The sequence below is a fragment of the Carcharhinus amblyrhynchos genome, chromosome 3, assembly GCF_965287045.1.
Source record: "Carcharhinus amblyrhynchos chromosome 3, sCarAmb.v2.hapA, whole genome shotgun sequence".
Taxonomy (NCBI): Eukaryota; Metazoa; Chordata; class Chondrichthyes; order Carcharhiniformes; family Carcharhinidae; genus Carcharhinus; species Carcharhinus amblyrhynchos.
The window spans coordinates 18,350,159-18,364,601 of NC_137326.1; the positions used below are offsets into that span (position 1 = coordinate 18,350,159).

Below are 14,443 nucleotides of genomic sequence, written 5' to 3' on the forward strand. Positions count from 1 at the left end.
CATTTCGCCAACATCAACTGCACTGCCCTTATTGATCTTTTTGGTTACTCTTTCAACAAACTGAATTCAATTTGTGAGACACAATTTTCTACTCACAAAGCCATGCTGACTGTCCCTAATCAGTCCTTGCCTCTCTAACTGCATGCAGATCCTGTCTCTCGGAATACCTTCTAACATTTTACCCACTAAGATGTGAGGCTCACCACATTTAATTCTCAGGCTTTTCCCTGCAGCCCTTTTTAAACAAAGGCACAACATTTGCCACCCTCCAATCTTCACCTATGGCTATCGATGATTCAAATATCTCTGCTAGGGAACACATAATTTCCTCCTTAGCTTGCCACGTCCTGGGAAACACTTCATCAGGTCCTGGGGATTTATCTACCTTGATGTGCTCTAAGACTTCCAGCACCTCCTTCTCTGTTATATGTACACTCCTCAAGACATCACTGTTTATTTCCCCAAGTTCCCTAACATCCATGCCTTTCTCAACAGTAACTACTGATGAGAAATATTCATTTAGGATCTCACTAATTTTTTGTGGATCCACACATAGATAACCTTTTTGATCCTTAAGAGGCCCTACTTTTTCCTTAGTTACTTTTTTACCCTTTACGTATTTGTAGAATCTCTCTGGATTCTCCTTTGCCTTATCTGCCAAAGCAATATCATGTCCACTTTTTGCCCTCCTGATTACTCCCTTAACTCTACTCCTACACCTTTTATACTATTCAAGGGTTCCGCTTAATCCCAGCTGCCGATGCATGTGATTGCCTCCTCCTTCTTCTTGACCAGGGCCTCAATATCCCGGGTCGATATATTTTTTGTCCCCTCCCTGTGAATTCTCCTGTCACTTCAATGGATAAATGTTTAGCAAGTGAAAAATAAAACCAGTTTACGGTCCAGTTTGGTGTCATTTCATGTGACATCAGGCCAAGTTTCAATTTGCACAACAGATTGCCGATAGGTTACATGAAATCAATATTGGACGAATGGATGGAGACGTTGGCCTTCCACCGCATTCTCCTGACCTGAAGACACTTGACTCTGGTCTCATTAAAAGTCAAAATTGCTTGATGACAGAGACTGCTCCATTTGGATCGGCCCCTAGTGTCCAGGTAATATAAAGTGATTATGTTTCCTGGTCTTAAAAACAAAGATTTTTTTCTCACTGCTCTTCAAAGGGTTCTTTGAACTTTCATAAACTCCTAGATGTTTCATTATGGTACTTCTCTTGCTTTGGGTGTACACTTAAAATTGTAATTAGAATGTACACCAGCTTCCATGGGCATACCACTCATAGAGAAGGAGTGCAGGATGTAGTGTAACAGTCATAGCCAGAGTGTAGAAAAAGATCAACTTAATGCAAGATACGTCCATTCAAAAGTCTAATGGCAGCAGTGAAGAAGCTGTTCTTGAGTCGGTTGATACGTGACCTCAGACTTTTGCATCTTTTTCCTGATGAAAGAAGGTGGAAGAGAGAATGTCCAGGTTGCATGGGTTCTTAATTATGCTGGCTGTTTTGCCGAGGCAGCGGGAAGTGTTGACAGAGTCAACAGATGGGAGGCTGGTTTGCGTGATGAATTGGGTTACATTCACAACCTTTTGTAGTTTCTTGCAGTCTTGGGCAGAGAAGGAGCTATACCAAGCTGTGATACAACCAGAAAGAATGCTTTCCATGGTGCACCTGTAAAAGTTGGTGAGAGTTGTAGCTGACATGTCTAATTTCCATAGTTTTCTGAGCAAGTAGAGACATCGGTAGGCTTTCTTCACTATGGTATTGGCATGGAGAGACCAGGACAGGTCGTTGCTGATCTGGACACCTAAAAACTTGAAGCTCTCGATCCTTTCTATTTTGTCCCCATTCATGTAGACAGAGGCATGTTCTTCTCTATGCGTTCTGTAATTGATGACAATCTTCTTCATTTTGTTGACATTGAGGGAGAGATTACTGTCACTGTATCAGTTCACCAGATTCTCTATCTGACTCCTGTACTCTGTCTCGTCATTGTTTGAGGTCAACTCACTAGGTGATGCCGTCAGCAAACTTGAACATCGAGTTGGAGGGGAATTTGGCCACACAATCATAGGTGTATAAGGAGTATAGTAGGGGGCTGCGAACACAGCCTTGTGCAGCACCAGAGTTGAGGATGATCGTGGAGGAGGTGTTGTTGCCTATCCTTACTGATTGTGGTCTGATGGTTAGGAAGTTTCAAGGTCCAGTCGCAGAGGGACGAGCTGAGGCCCAGGCCACAGAATTTGGAGATGAGTTGTATATTGTTGTTGAAAACTGTTGCAAAACTCTTGATTTGTAAAAATCAGACAGTGATGTAGACCTACTCTCATATTCATTGCAGAAAGGACTACAGGAGTATTTTTATTTTACCATAAGGCTCAATTCAGACACTGGCATTTGGCTAGTGTGTTAATTGACTGCATTTCTGAAAAGTACTGAATTCACATACGAAATCCACCCTTGCTTCAAGATTGTTCATCCTGTCAGGATGGTACTATTTTCATTACAATATTTTCAAATAGTTACTTGCTGACATCATTCATCAAAATGTGATGAAAAACTACCTCTCTTTTTTCCCCACCTAGGCACTTTTCTTAATTAACAATCAGATAACCAAAATCCACCCCAAGGCTTTTCGGTCCATGAAACATTTGAAATTGCTTTATCTTTCGTGGAATTTACTACCTCAGATTCCCACCAATTTACCAAAATCCCTTGTGGAATTACGAATTGATGATAACAAAATTAAGAAAATACAAAAGGAAGCTTTTAGAGGAATGAAGTTTTTACATGTTTTAGGTAAGTCTTTCTTTAATTTATAGCTTTATTTAAGTTATCTTCATTTACTCTGTACAAACATGGTTAAATGAATCACGCTGATAAAACTCATTCATTTTTTGTTTAGATTTGTTTTGACTACACTTAAATACATTTATATGAGCTTCTGCTCAAGGTATTATGCTGTTAGGATATGCATTTACAGATCAGTTTTTCAAATGGGATGGTCAACCTCATGAGATTTGCAATCTCATGCAATCCTAAGGTTATCAGATATCTATCCATTTGGCACACTGTGCCAGTTTCACCATCTATTCATCATCAAATGATCTGAAAATTGAGACCAATAATTTAAAGATTACGTATGGTATATTTTTTCTGTATAAAAGCTTTCCTCCCAATTCCCACCAACCTCAGTTTTGCAAGGGCTCCTCGATGCTACACTCAGTCAAATGCTGCCTTGATGTCAACATTGTTGCAAATGCTGCAACTTTGCCTTTTGCACTGGTGTGCTGGACTCCCTCATCACTGTGGATGGGGATTTATGTAGAGTCACCCCCTCCAGTTAGTTGTTTGCCACCATTCATGATTGAATTTGCAGGACTACAAAGCTTAGATCTGATCTATCAGTTGTGCAATTGCTTATGTCCTCCACATGCTCCTTCCACTGTCTGGCATGCAACAGTCCTGTGTTGTGGCTTCACCAAAGATGTATCAACCAGGTTGATATGTCATTATAGGTATGCCTGCTGCTGCTCATGCGTGTCCTCCTGCTCTCTTCACTGAACCTGGATTGATCCCCCAGATTGATGTTAATGGTAGAATGGAGGATATGCTGGGTCTTGACATTACACCTAATGGCTGCATACAATTCTGCCTCATGTGCCTCATGGATGCTCAGCTTTGAGCTGCTAGGTCTGTTTGAAATCTACAACATTTTAACCCAATGTCTGTTTATTGAATGTTGGAATTATACAGCACAGGAGGCAGCCATTTAGTTTTTAGATCTGTGCCAGCTCTTTGAAACAGCTGTTCAATTTTTCCCATTCTCCTGTGCCTTCCCCAGAGCCAGGTAAATTTTCCCTTCTAACATTTGCCAAATTCCCTTTTGAAAGTTATTATTCAATCTGCTTCTGTCTCCTCAGGCAGCTCACTTCAGATCACAATGACTTAACCAACAAAAAATTATTTGTGTCAATGACCTTTAATTTATATCATCTGGCTGCCAGACTCAGCAATGGAAGCAGCTTCTCCTTAATTGTTCTATCAAAACCCTTTATAATTTTCAATACTTCTTTTAAATCTTTTTTGAATCCCTTCAACAGCTCCATTCTTTTCAGGTAACTGAAGCCGCACATTCCTGGTACCATTCTAGTAAATGTCCACACAAAGGTCCTGACATCCCCCATCGAACTGTGCCGAGATATAGAAATATAGTTGCTATATTCATCTCTCAAGTATATTACAACAGGAATTGACTTTATAAAGAGGCATAATTATTAATAACTGGTACTTTGAATTACAGAAATGAGTGGAAATCCACTTGATACCACTGGCATAGAACCTGATGCATTTGACGGGGTGGTGAGACTGATTTACATACGAATTTCACAGGCAAAACTAACTTCAATTCCCAAAAGTAAGTTTAGTTGATAATTTAATTTACTACTGGTATTTCTTATGGAACTAGGACAGGTAAAGATATTCAAGGGAATAAGTCGAGTTTTTGTATATCACAAGGCACGTGCACAAAATTTCAGCAGTTTATAAATAGCTTTCTGTATTCAGAAACTGCATCTTCATCCTGTGACTACTCCAAAATTACAGTCTTCAGCCATCTTGCAAATTTTAACTAAAGGAGCCTAATCCGTTTTTGACCAATTCATTACAGCAGAGAAGAATCCAGCAAGCAAGACATACACTTTCCATTAATAAACCATATTAAAAGATGAAAAAATAGGTAAACGAGGCAATCTGAATCTTTCAATCTTACAAGCAGGCCAGACTGGGTATGGATGGCAGGTTCTGCCAGTCTTGGCTCAGTTGGTACCATATTCACCTCTCATAGATTCTGGGTTCAAGTTTCACTTCAGAACTTAAGCACAGTCATTCATGCTGCATTCCAGTGCAGTACTGAAGGATTGCTTCACTGTCGAAGATGATGGGCAAGAATCACTGGCCTCCCCTCAGCATTTTTTTCGGTAGTGGGAGGCAGCATGCTGATTGCTGGCGGCAGGATCCTTTGGTCCTTCTGTTGTCAATGGGCATTCCCATTGAAGCCACTTTACACTGCTGGGCAACCTGTGGTGGGGGTGGCACCATTGGTAGGACCAGAGAAACCCATCGGCATGAACAGCTGGTGATTCCAGCGCTCTCTTTAGGATGAAAAGTTAAATCAACGTCCATTTGCCTGCTCTGGATGTACAAGGAATGGGAGTTACCCCTGGCCAATACTTATCCCTCAATCAACATTTCAAAAAGCAGGCCATCAGTTACTTAACACATTGCTGTTCGAAGGAATTTGCTGTACTAAGTTGGCTGCTGTGTTTCCTACAGAACGATTTAGAGATGCCGGTGTTGGACTGGGGTAAACACAGTAAGAAGTCTCACAACACCAGGTTAAAGTGCAGCCAGTTAGATCTCATTGAGACGTATAAGATGATGAATGGGATGGATAGGATAGAGGTGGAGAGACTCTTCCCGCTCAAAAAAGACAGTAGGACTAGGGGGCACAGCCTCAAGATAAAGGGGGGGCGGTTTAGAACGGAGTTGAGGAGGAACTTCTTCACTCAAAGGGTGGTGAATCTCTGGAATTCTCTGCCCGTTGAAGTGGTGGAGGCTGCCTCGCTAAATATTTTTAAGACGCGGGTTGATGGGTTTTTGATAAGAGAGGGGATTAAGGGTTATGGGGAGAGGGTGGGAAGGTGGAACTGAGCCGCAACAGATCAGCCATGATCTTATTGAATGGCGGGGCAGGCTCGAAGGGCTAGATGGCCTACTCCTGCTCCTATTTCTTATGTTCTTATGTAATCCCACAAGCTTTTGGAAATGCTGTTCCTTCGTCAGGTATGTGGAAGGTTCTGATCAGAGAAGGGCATATAAAGTCACACACAGTTTACAGAATACTGATTAGAACGTAAGTCTTTACAGCTAACCTGCTGTTCAAATTTTAAAGATGCAGACAACGTGAGTGGAGATAGCATTAGCATAGGTTAAAGAGATGTGTATTGTCTCCAGACAAGACAGTAAGTGAGATTTTGCAAGCCCAGGCAAGTCACTGGGGGTACAGATAGTGCAACATGAACCCAAGATCCCGGTTGAGGCTGTCCTCATGTGTGCGGAACTTAGCTATCAGTCTCTGCTCAGCAACTCAGCGCTGTCGTGTGTCGTGAAGGCCGCCTTGGACGACGCTTACCCAAAGATCAGAGGCCGAATGCCTGTGACGGCTGAAGTGTTCGCCAACAGGAAGGGAACAGTCTTGCCTGGTGATTGTCGAGTGATGTTCATTCATGTTTTGTTGTAGCGTCTGCATGGTCTCCCCAACGTACTGTGCGTCGGGACAGAACAACAGTGATAACACCTCACAACTTGTTAATTGGCCATGAAGCACTTTGAAACATCTGGTAGCATTACGTAAATATATGTCTTTCTTTTTCCTTGAAGGCCATGAAGAAACAAATTATTGATTTACAGCAGGCTGCCAGCTTTATATGGTGCTAGTTCACAGATTTATTGAATTTATGACCTTTGGATTGCTCATTCAACACATTAGCCACCACACACTTCTGTCCTTAATCAATGCTGAGAAATTCAATACCTACTTCAGGAACCCTATGTCAAAATAGAAAATACATTTTTGGTTTCGATGCAGCAAAGAATACTTTTAAAAAATAGGTTTACTCAAAGGAAATGTGAAAGATTGATCTGATACACAATAGCCTCACAACGTATGTTATGTGTGCCATGTATCCAAGCAAGGGATAAGGTTATTTATTTCTAACACAAGCATCTAGCAGTTTTTATTTCAGTAAACGTTTCATTGTTTATCTACTTGAGTTTAAAACATCCTGTGGAGTTTAAAAGCATATCTCAGCCTGTTTTGTTCCAAGTAGCCACCTGAAGCTGTTACAGAGATTGTATAATCAGTGGAAAATAATCACATTTTTGGATTATTATCAAGTATTTCCACCTGCATCTATCCCCAACAATCTGAAGTCCACCGAGTGTCTAAGTAAATAATGGTGAGACACAGACATTATAGCAGAAAATATTTACTTTGTACACCAGCAACTGGAATAATACCATGGTCTGCTATATAATTCAGTTCACTTTGCAAGGTTGACTGGATATATTTACTTGTTAAGATTGAAAACCCAATTCCTTAAATTAACAGATTGTTTTTATGCTTAAGATTTTTGATATCAAAAAACAGCATAACAATGATATATACATTTCTCTAATTTCTCCAATAACTTAAAATAATACGTATGTCACTTGCTTTCCCTTCAAATACAAGCTTTGAATAATTTTCTTCATGTAACCTAAGCTAACCTAGCTCCCTGCTAATTCCATTACTGAAACATTTACAACACAAACTGCACTTTAGCATTGTCTGCATAACTGCAATTAGCTGAAATTGGCACCCTTAATATAATTCTCTCTGTGACCTCTGACCATTCAGCCACTGATCAGAGAACCTGAGCTATTCAATGATCAGACACCACTGAACCTAAAAGACCCTAATGAACATATCATAGCCTAAACTCCAGGGAGAACATGCTCATCTCCAAGTGTCCAGAAATTATTTGCCCACTATATCCATGATTATTTTGTACTAATTATACTCAATTTTGCATCCAAAGATTTACCTTCCAACCTGTATGAGCTGTACCTTGATCACAATAAAATTTCATCAATAGAACTTGAAGATTTTAGACGATACAAAGATTTGTACAGGTAACATTTTTTTCCTTTTAAAAAACTTTGAACAAGATGTCAATTCCTTAGAAATGTTATTTTGTATGTACTTGAGAACTGAGAAATTACAAAGGGAAACAAAACAATTTAAAGACGGAAGAGAATAAATAGCAGTATGAATTGTAATGTGGTCTAGGTCTTTCCGTCAGTGGTGAACAAGATGATACTTGCCATATACTGCACTTAAACTTGCCTAAATCTTTGTTTGGGCTTTTGCACTGTAATTTGTGGTAATTAGACAGCCAAAACAGCAAGATGCCCTTCAGGGAATCCAAGATCTGTGTCAACAGGGCAAGCAATAATATGTTTCTTAATCAAATTAAAAAGCTCTTAATGAGGTGCACAGTTTCTAAACCAAGGAAGTGTAAATTAGAATATCTAATTCAATTTTAAAATCAGATAATGGAAGTAACGAAAGATGGGACAAAGATAAAAGAGAGAATTAAAAAAAATTTTTTTCCAATTTTTAAAATCTCCAACATTAGTTTCACTCTGAAGGTATGGACCTCCATATTTATATAAGTGGATTTATAGTTATAGAGATTGTTTGGCAGTAATTAAGACCTAACACACCATTAAGAATTCACTTACACTTGAATGGACAAACTCTCAATTTTTCTAGCTTGTTTTGTAACTATCCAATGGATAAGTATGCCAACTTCATGCCATCAAATGTAGACGAATGCTAAATCTCTCACCTCAATATCAGTGTGATGAAGCTCGTGGAAGATCAAGGCAACTCAGACAGCAATGCCCTGATTTCCACAATTAACTATATTTGCGTGGAGGCCAAAAGTACAGTATAAGGGCGTGGTATATACGGAAGGGGGCAATTTCATGGCCCTGTTTGCTGCAGACCCAAATCCTTGGTGGGCAATAATGGTATTTGCTCTGGGAGATCTCATAATCAGATCTTCTCCATCCCTCACCTGCACATATATACTCACATTCACACCCAGTGAGGGCAGAAACCTGATCAATTTAAATATGTAGGAATGGCTGTTTGCCGTAGCTTCCGACAGGAGTTCAGAAATGATTATTCTCGGGGTGGTAAGATTTTTATCCTACCTTAATAAATTCTGTTACTACGTCTGTTAAATCCGTCATGCAGGGAAACGGCTGCAAACTGCTCCTAGAGAAACTGCCAGTTGCGGGACCTCTATGAACCCCATTGGGAACTTCTCATTATGTTGACAGGAGGACAATAGGGGGGAATGCCTGCATTGTGGAGGGGGGTGGGGGAAATCTGTTGCCCTATAGCCAACAGTGAGATAATGGGGAACAGGGGGGTTTTTTAACTACAATTTGAGATTGAGGCGCTCTCTTGTGGAGCTGGTCTTGCTGGAGTCTTTAAGCCCCACTCCTCAGGAATGACAGTGGAAAACACACAGCCACCCATCCCTTTTTTTTGACTCTGTCATAAGATCTGGAAAGAAAACCTGCCACTTTCTTTGGGAAGAAACATGCTAGTTTTCAGTCAAAACCTGACACTGCAATTTTTGGGGAAAGTTTCACACAGGGTTAATCTGGGACTGAGTACAGTACTTGCCATACAATGATGTAAAGTGACACATGACCCAGACCTAGAATCTGTGTGGCATTGGCCAGTGATGTGTTAAGATCTAAACATGGAGACAGCTCCTTGCCCATATCTTTACTGTTTCTGTGTATATAGTTACAAATAATTAATAGATTTGTTGTCAACACAAGAAGACAATGAAAACTTCCTTTACAGTTATGTTCTGTAACCACCATCATGACATGAAGCTACTGCTGCCTACTGTTTAATAACAGCAAGCATCGACAGGTTATAAGGTTGTAATTGAGATGAAGTGGAAAAATTAAAATTCAATTTTTAAGCCCACTGTTTTGAATACAGTTTCGAATATACAAACAAAGTTTGCTGGTTTGGGAAGTGGAAAATCCAAACAAGTGCAAAGAACTCTAATGAAGTGGGTGTTGGTAGGAATAATATTTCATTCCTCAGGTCTGATATTCCTTGCCTTAATGGGCACAAAAGGTTATTAAATATTTTGACTGGAAAAAAGATAGAAATGAAACTACACTTAGAATGAAAAAGATCAAAGCAAACGTGTTTGTTTTCTACACTTTAGTTCATAAACAAGGTCAGCTGTGTTTGATTTATTCAACATAGTTTACAAAATGGCTGATTGGATAGATTAAGGGAATGCAATAGATATAGCACATGTGAACTTTCAGAAGACACAAGATAGGATATCTCAAAAGAGTCTTAATAGAAATGAGATGATTAATTTAGTAGTGCCACCAAGAGCTCGAGAAGCAAAATCAATAAATACAATCATTTTGTCTGTCAGGTGCAAGATTGAGTTTGTGACAGGTAAAATATGGCATCTTAGAAACTAAAAATTCCTATAAAGCATCATCTACATGTGTTACTGATGCTACAGGTAGCATAAAGAGTTCGTGCTGTGAATAAGATGATCAATAAAGCTCTTTAAAAAGCATGTCCCTTGTACTAACATATAGTCATTTGCTCTTCATGTTGCAGACTGGACTTGTCCCACAACCAAATTAAAGAGATTGAAAATGGAAGCTTGGCTTATCTTCCTAATCTCAGGCAGATTCATTTGGAGAATAATAAAGTTAGGAAAGTGCCTGCTGCTCTAAAGAACCTCAAGTATCTGCAGGTAAATAACAAATAGTTCAGTTGAACAACTTGTTTTATTCGATTTCCACATTTTTGAACAATAATTATGAAAAACTGAAGCATTATGAAAGAGAAATAGATAAACAAAATATGAATGTGTGATTTTGCATAACAGACATTACAGCCATAATAACAGAATCTATTAAAGTAGGATAAAAACCTTTAAAACATCAACTAATATTTATATAGTGTCTTTAACATCACAGAAGCAAATAAAATCTAACACTGAGCCACTTAAGGAGCTATTAGGTTAGATGACTAAAAGCCTGATCAAAGAAGTATGATTTAAGGAGTTTGGTAAAAGAGGAAAGCAAGTTTCTGAAGAAGGGGAATTCCAGAACCTGAGCTCCACCAATTGTTCCACCAATGGTGGAGCAATTATAACTAGGAATGCAGAAGAAACCAGAGTTAGAGGAGCACAGATATTTCAGTGGATTATGGGGTTGGTATTTTGGAGATAGGGAGGGGCAAGGCCACATGGGGATTTTAAAACAACAATAAGAATTTTAAAATCAAGACATTGATTGACCCGGAGCCAAGAGAGCCAACAAGCCCAGGAATGGAAGGAACAGAGCTGATTGTGAATGAAGACATAGACGACAGCAATTTGGATTACCTTGAGTTTACAAAGGGTAGAACGTGGGAGACCAAACAGGAATAGTCAAGCCTTTAGGTAATAAAGGCATAGGTGAGGGTTTCAGCAGCAGATGAGCTGAGATGGGCAAAGGCGAACAATGTTGTGGAGATAGAAAGCTGAGGATCAAATGTAACACCAAGTTTGTGAACAGACCAGTTTAATATCAGATTGTTGTCAAGAAGATAGATGGAATCAATAGCTATGGAATGGAGTTTGGAATGGAGACCTAAAACAATGGCTTCAGTCATCCCTACATTGAACTGGAGGAAATTTCTGTGGGACCAGTGCTGGATCTCAGATAAACAATCAAATAATTTAGCATAATTTTGTGGAGGAGTCAGAAGAGGTGATGTTAAGGTAGAGCTGAGCCTCATCAACAAACATGTGAAAACTATTGCTATGCTTTTAGATGATGGCGCCAAGGAGTAAAATGTAGATGTGATTTGATTTGATTTATTATTGTCACATGCATTAAAAGTATTGTTTCTTGCATGCTATACAAATAAAGCAAAGCATTCAGAAAAGAAAAGGCGAGAATGAAGAATGCAATGTTACAATCATAGCTAGGATGTAGAGAAAGATCAACTTAGTGCGAGTAGATCCATTCAAAAGTCTAATGGCAGCAGGAAAGAAGCTGTTCTAGAGTTGGTTGGTACATGACCTCAGACTTTGTATCTTTTTCCCAGAGGAAGGTGGAAGAGAGTACATCCAGGGTGCGTGGGGTCCTTAATTATGCTGGTTGCTTTTCGAGGCAGCGGGAAGTGTAGGCAGTCAATGGATGGGAGGCTGGTTTATGTGATGGTCTTAGGCACAGCAGGAGCCATACCAACCTATGATATAACTAGAAAGAATGCTTTCTATGGTGCATCTGTAAAAGTTGGTGAGAGTCGTGGCTGACACGCTAAATTTCCTTAGACTTCTGAGAAAGTAGAGACGTTGGTGGGCTTTCTTAACTATAGCGACAGCCTGGAGAGACCAGGAAGGTAGTTGGTAATCTGAACACCTAAAACCTGAAGCTCTTGACCATTTCTACTTCGGCCCTGTTGATGTAGACAGGGGCATATTCTCCACTATGCTTCCTGAGGTCGATGATAATCTTTCTTCATTTTGTTGACATTGAGAGAGAGATCATTGTCGTTGCACCAGTTCACAAGATTCTCTATCTTGTTCCTGTACTCTGTCTCGTCACTATTTGATGACACCACAATGGTGGTGTCATCACTGCTGTGAAACAGGAGTGAACCAAGCAAAGTCCTTGGAGGAAATCAGAGGTAATGATGCAGGAGCAGAAAGAGAAGCTACTACAAGTAACTCTCTGACTAAAATTATTGGGATGAGAACAGAACTACATGCGAGTAGTCACACCTAGCTGGAAGGCAGTGGAGAGGTATTTGGAGGAGTATGATCAACCATGTCAAAGGTTGCAGACAGGTCAAAAAAGACAAGGAGGGGAAGTTTATATTTGCCACAGTCACATGTTTATTTGTGGCTTTGATAATAACTGTTCCAAATACTGTGGCGAGAGCAAACACCTGATTGGAAGGATTCAAATGCAGAGTTCTGCAAAATATGAGAAGGGATTCAAGAGACAGTGGCACAGTGGTCATGTAATTGAACTAGTGATCCAGAGGACCAGGCTAATGCTCAGGGGACATGGGTTAAAATCCCACCATGATAGCTGGTGGAATTTCAATTCAATTATAAAAAAAAATCTGGAATTAAAAGCCAGTCTCAGTAATGATGACCATGATACTATTATAGATTGTTGTAAAAGGCCATCTGGTTCACTAATCTCCCTTCAATGAAGGAAATCTGCTTATCTGGTCTGGCATACATATGACTCCAATATTGTGGTTGATTCTTAACTGTCTCCTGAAGCCATGCACTTCAAAGGCATTTAGGGATGGGCAACAAATGCTGGCCTTTTCAGAAGCACTCACATCCCATGAAAGAATAACTTAAGGTGTGACAAAACATTCAAGGATTTGGATCACTTACAATATCAATCAGCCAGGAAGGGAAGTTAGGCAATCAGCAGTTTTGTGGGAATTGGATCAAGGGAATAGAAGGTGGGTTTCATTGACAAGGTGAGTTCAAAGAGGGTACATGACAAGGTAGAAGAGAAAGATGCGAGTTCAGGGCTAGAGCAGAAGTGAACATTAAATGAAGTTTGGTCAAGTGGGCTAGTAGACGGTAGAAATGCAACAGAGGCAGCTGATCAGATTGTGTCAGTCTTAGTGACAGTCATGAACTCCTCATACTTGTTGGAGATGAATGTGATTGGGACAGGGAACAGGCATTTAAAAAAGCGGTTTGCAGTTATCAATTGTTGGTAAATTAATATTGTTGTGTTCAACTAAGCTGACATTGTTAATGTAAAGAAATATCAATCAAGCCAGCAGTGGTGGAAGGAAGGGGAGAATTATATGATGTTAGAGGCCATCAGTTCTTTCATGACTGCATGGCAGTCATCAAGGGACCAGCTTATCTTTTCTGATTGATTCCTGGGATGAGGAAAATTTGAACAATTTGGACCTGTATCCATTGGAGTTTAAAAGAATGAGAGATGATCTTATTAAAACATTAAGATTCTAATTGGATTTAACAGGGTGGATGCCGAGAGATTGTTTCCCCTTCTGAGAGAGATGAGAATTAGGGGATGTAGTTTAAAAATAAGACATTTCCCATTTAAGACAAAAATGAGGAGAATTTTAGAGGGTTGAGAGTCTGTGGAAGTGTGTACTTGAGTCACTCAAGTGGTGGCCTAGTGGTATTATTGACAGACTATTAAGCCAGAAACTCAGCTAACGTTCGTGGGGACCCCAGGTTCGAATCCCAGCACGGCAGATGGAGGAATCTGAATTCAATAAAAAAAACTGAAGTCTGTACCCCAGAGAGTGGTAGAGGCAGGGTCAATGAATGTTTTTAAGGCACAGGTAGATAGATTCTTGACTAACAGGGGAGACAAAAGGTATTGGGTTTGGCAGAAAAGTGGCATTAAGATCGCAATTCATATCTGAAATGATCTTATCAAATAGCAGGGTAGGCCTGAGGGGCCAAATGGCCCATTGCTGCTCCAAATGCATTTGGGAATGAAGGAGGGCGGTGAGGAGGACGACGAGGTATAAAATACCTTCCTCAGTCCCACCACACTTAGTTCCAGGCAGAAAATTTTAAAAAAGGTGTGTTACTTCTCTTACTACAACAACTTTCAACTGGAAATCACGTCATTTAATTAAACTGGGCAAAGCAACAGCAGCAGCTTATTGATTTTTTTTTGATGGCAAGGATGTGCTGCATTAGGACAGATAATTGATGGATTCTGGCCAATGCTAAGTAATAAAGT

At 39.9% G+C, this 14,443-nt stretch overlaps 2 protein-coding genes across 3 annotated transcripts in view; one reads left to right on the forward strand and one right to left on the reverse strand.

The window, feature by feature from the left end:
• Positions 1-14,443, reverse strand: part of cenpp (centromere protein P) — a 253,450-nt gene that overhangs the window by 97,156 nt on the left and 141,851 nt on the right. The window lies entirely within an intron of this gene.
• The window catches only part of aspn (asporin (LRR class 1)), a 56,038-nt gene that overhangs the window by 39,294 nt on the left and 2,301 nt on the right, over positions 1-14,443 (forward strand). Inside the window, exons 5-8 of the mRNA XM_080181790.1 lie at positions 2,602-2,815; positions 4,320-4,433; positions 7,657-7,750; positions 10,302-10,440. Coding sequence (XP_080037916.1) covers positions 2,602-2,815; positions 4,320-4,433; positions 7,657-7,750; positions 10,302-10,440 — 561 coding nt within the window. The remainder of the gene's footprint in view (positions 1-2,601; positions 2,816-4,319; positions 4,434-7,656; positions 7,751-10,301; positions 10,441-14,443) is intronic.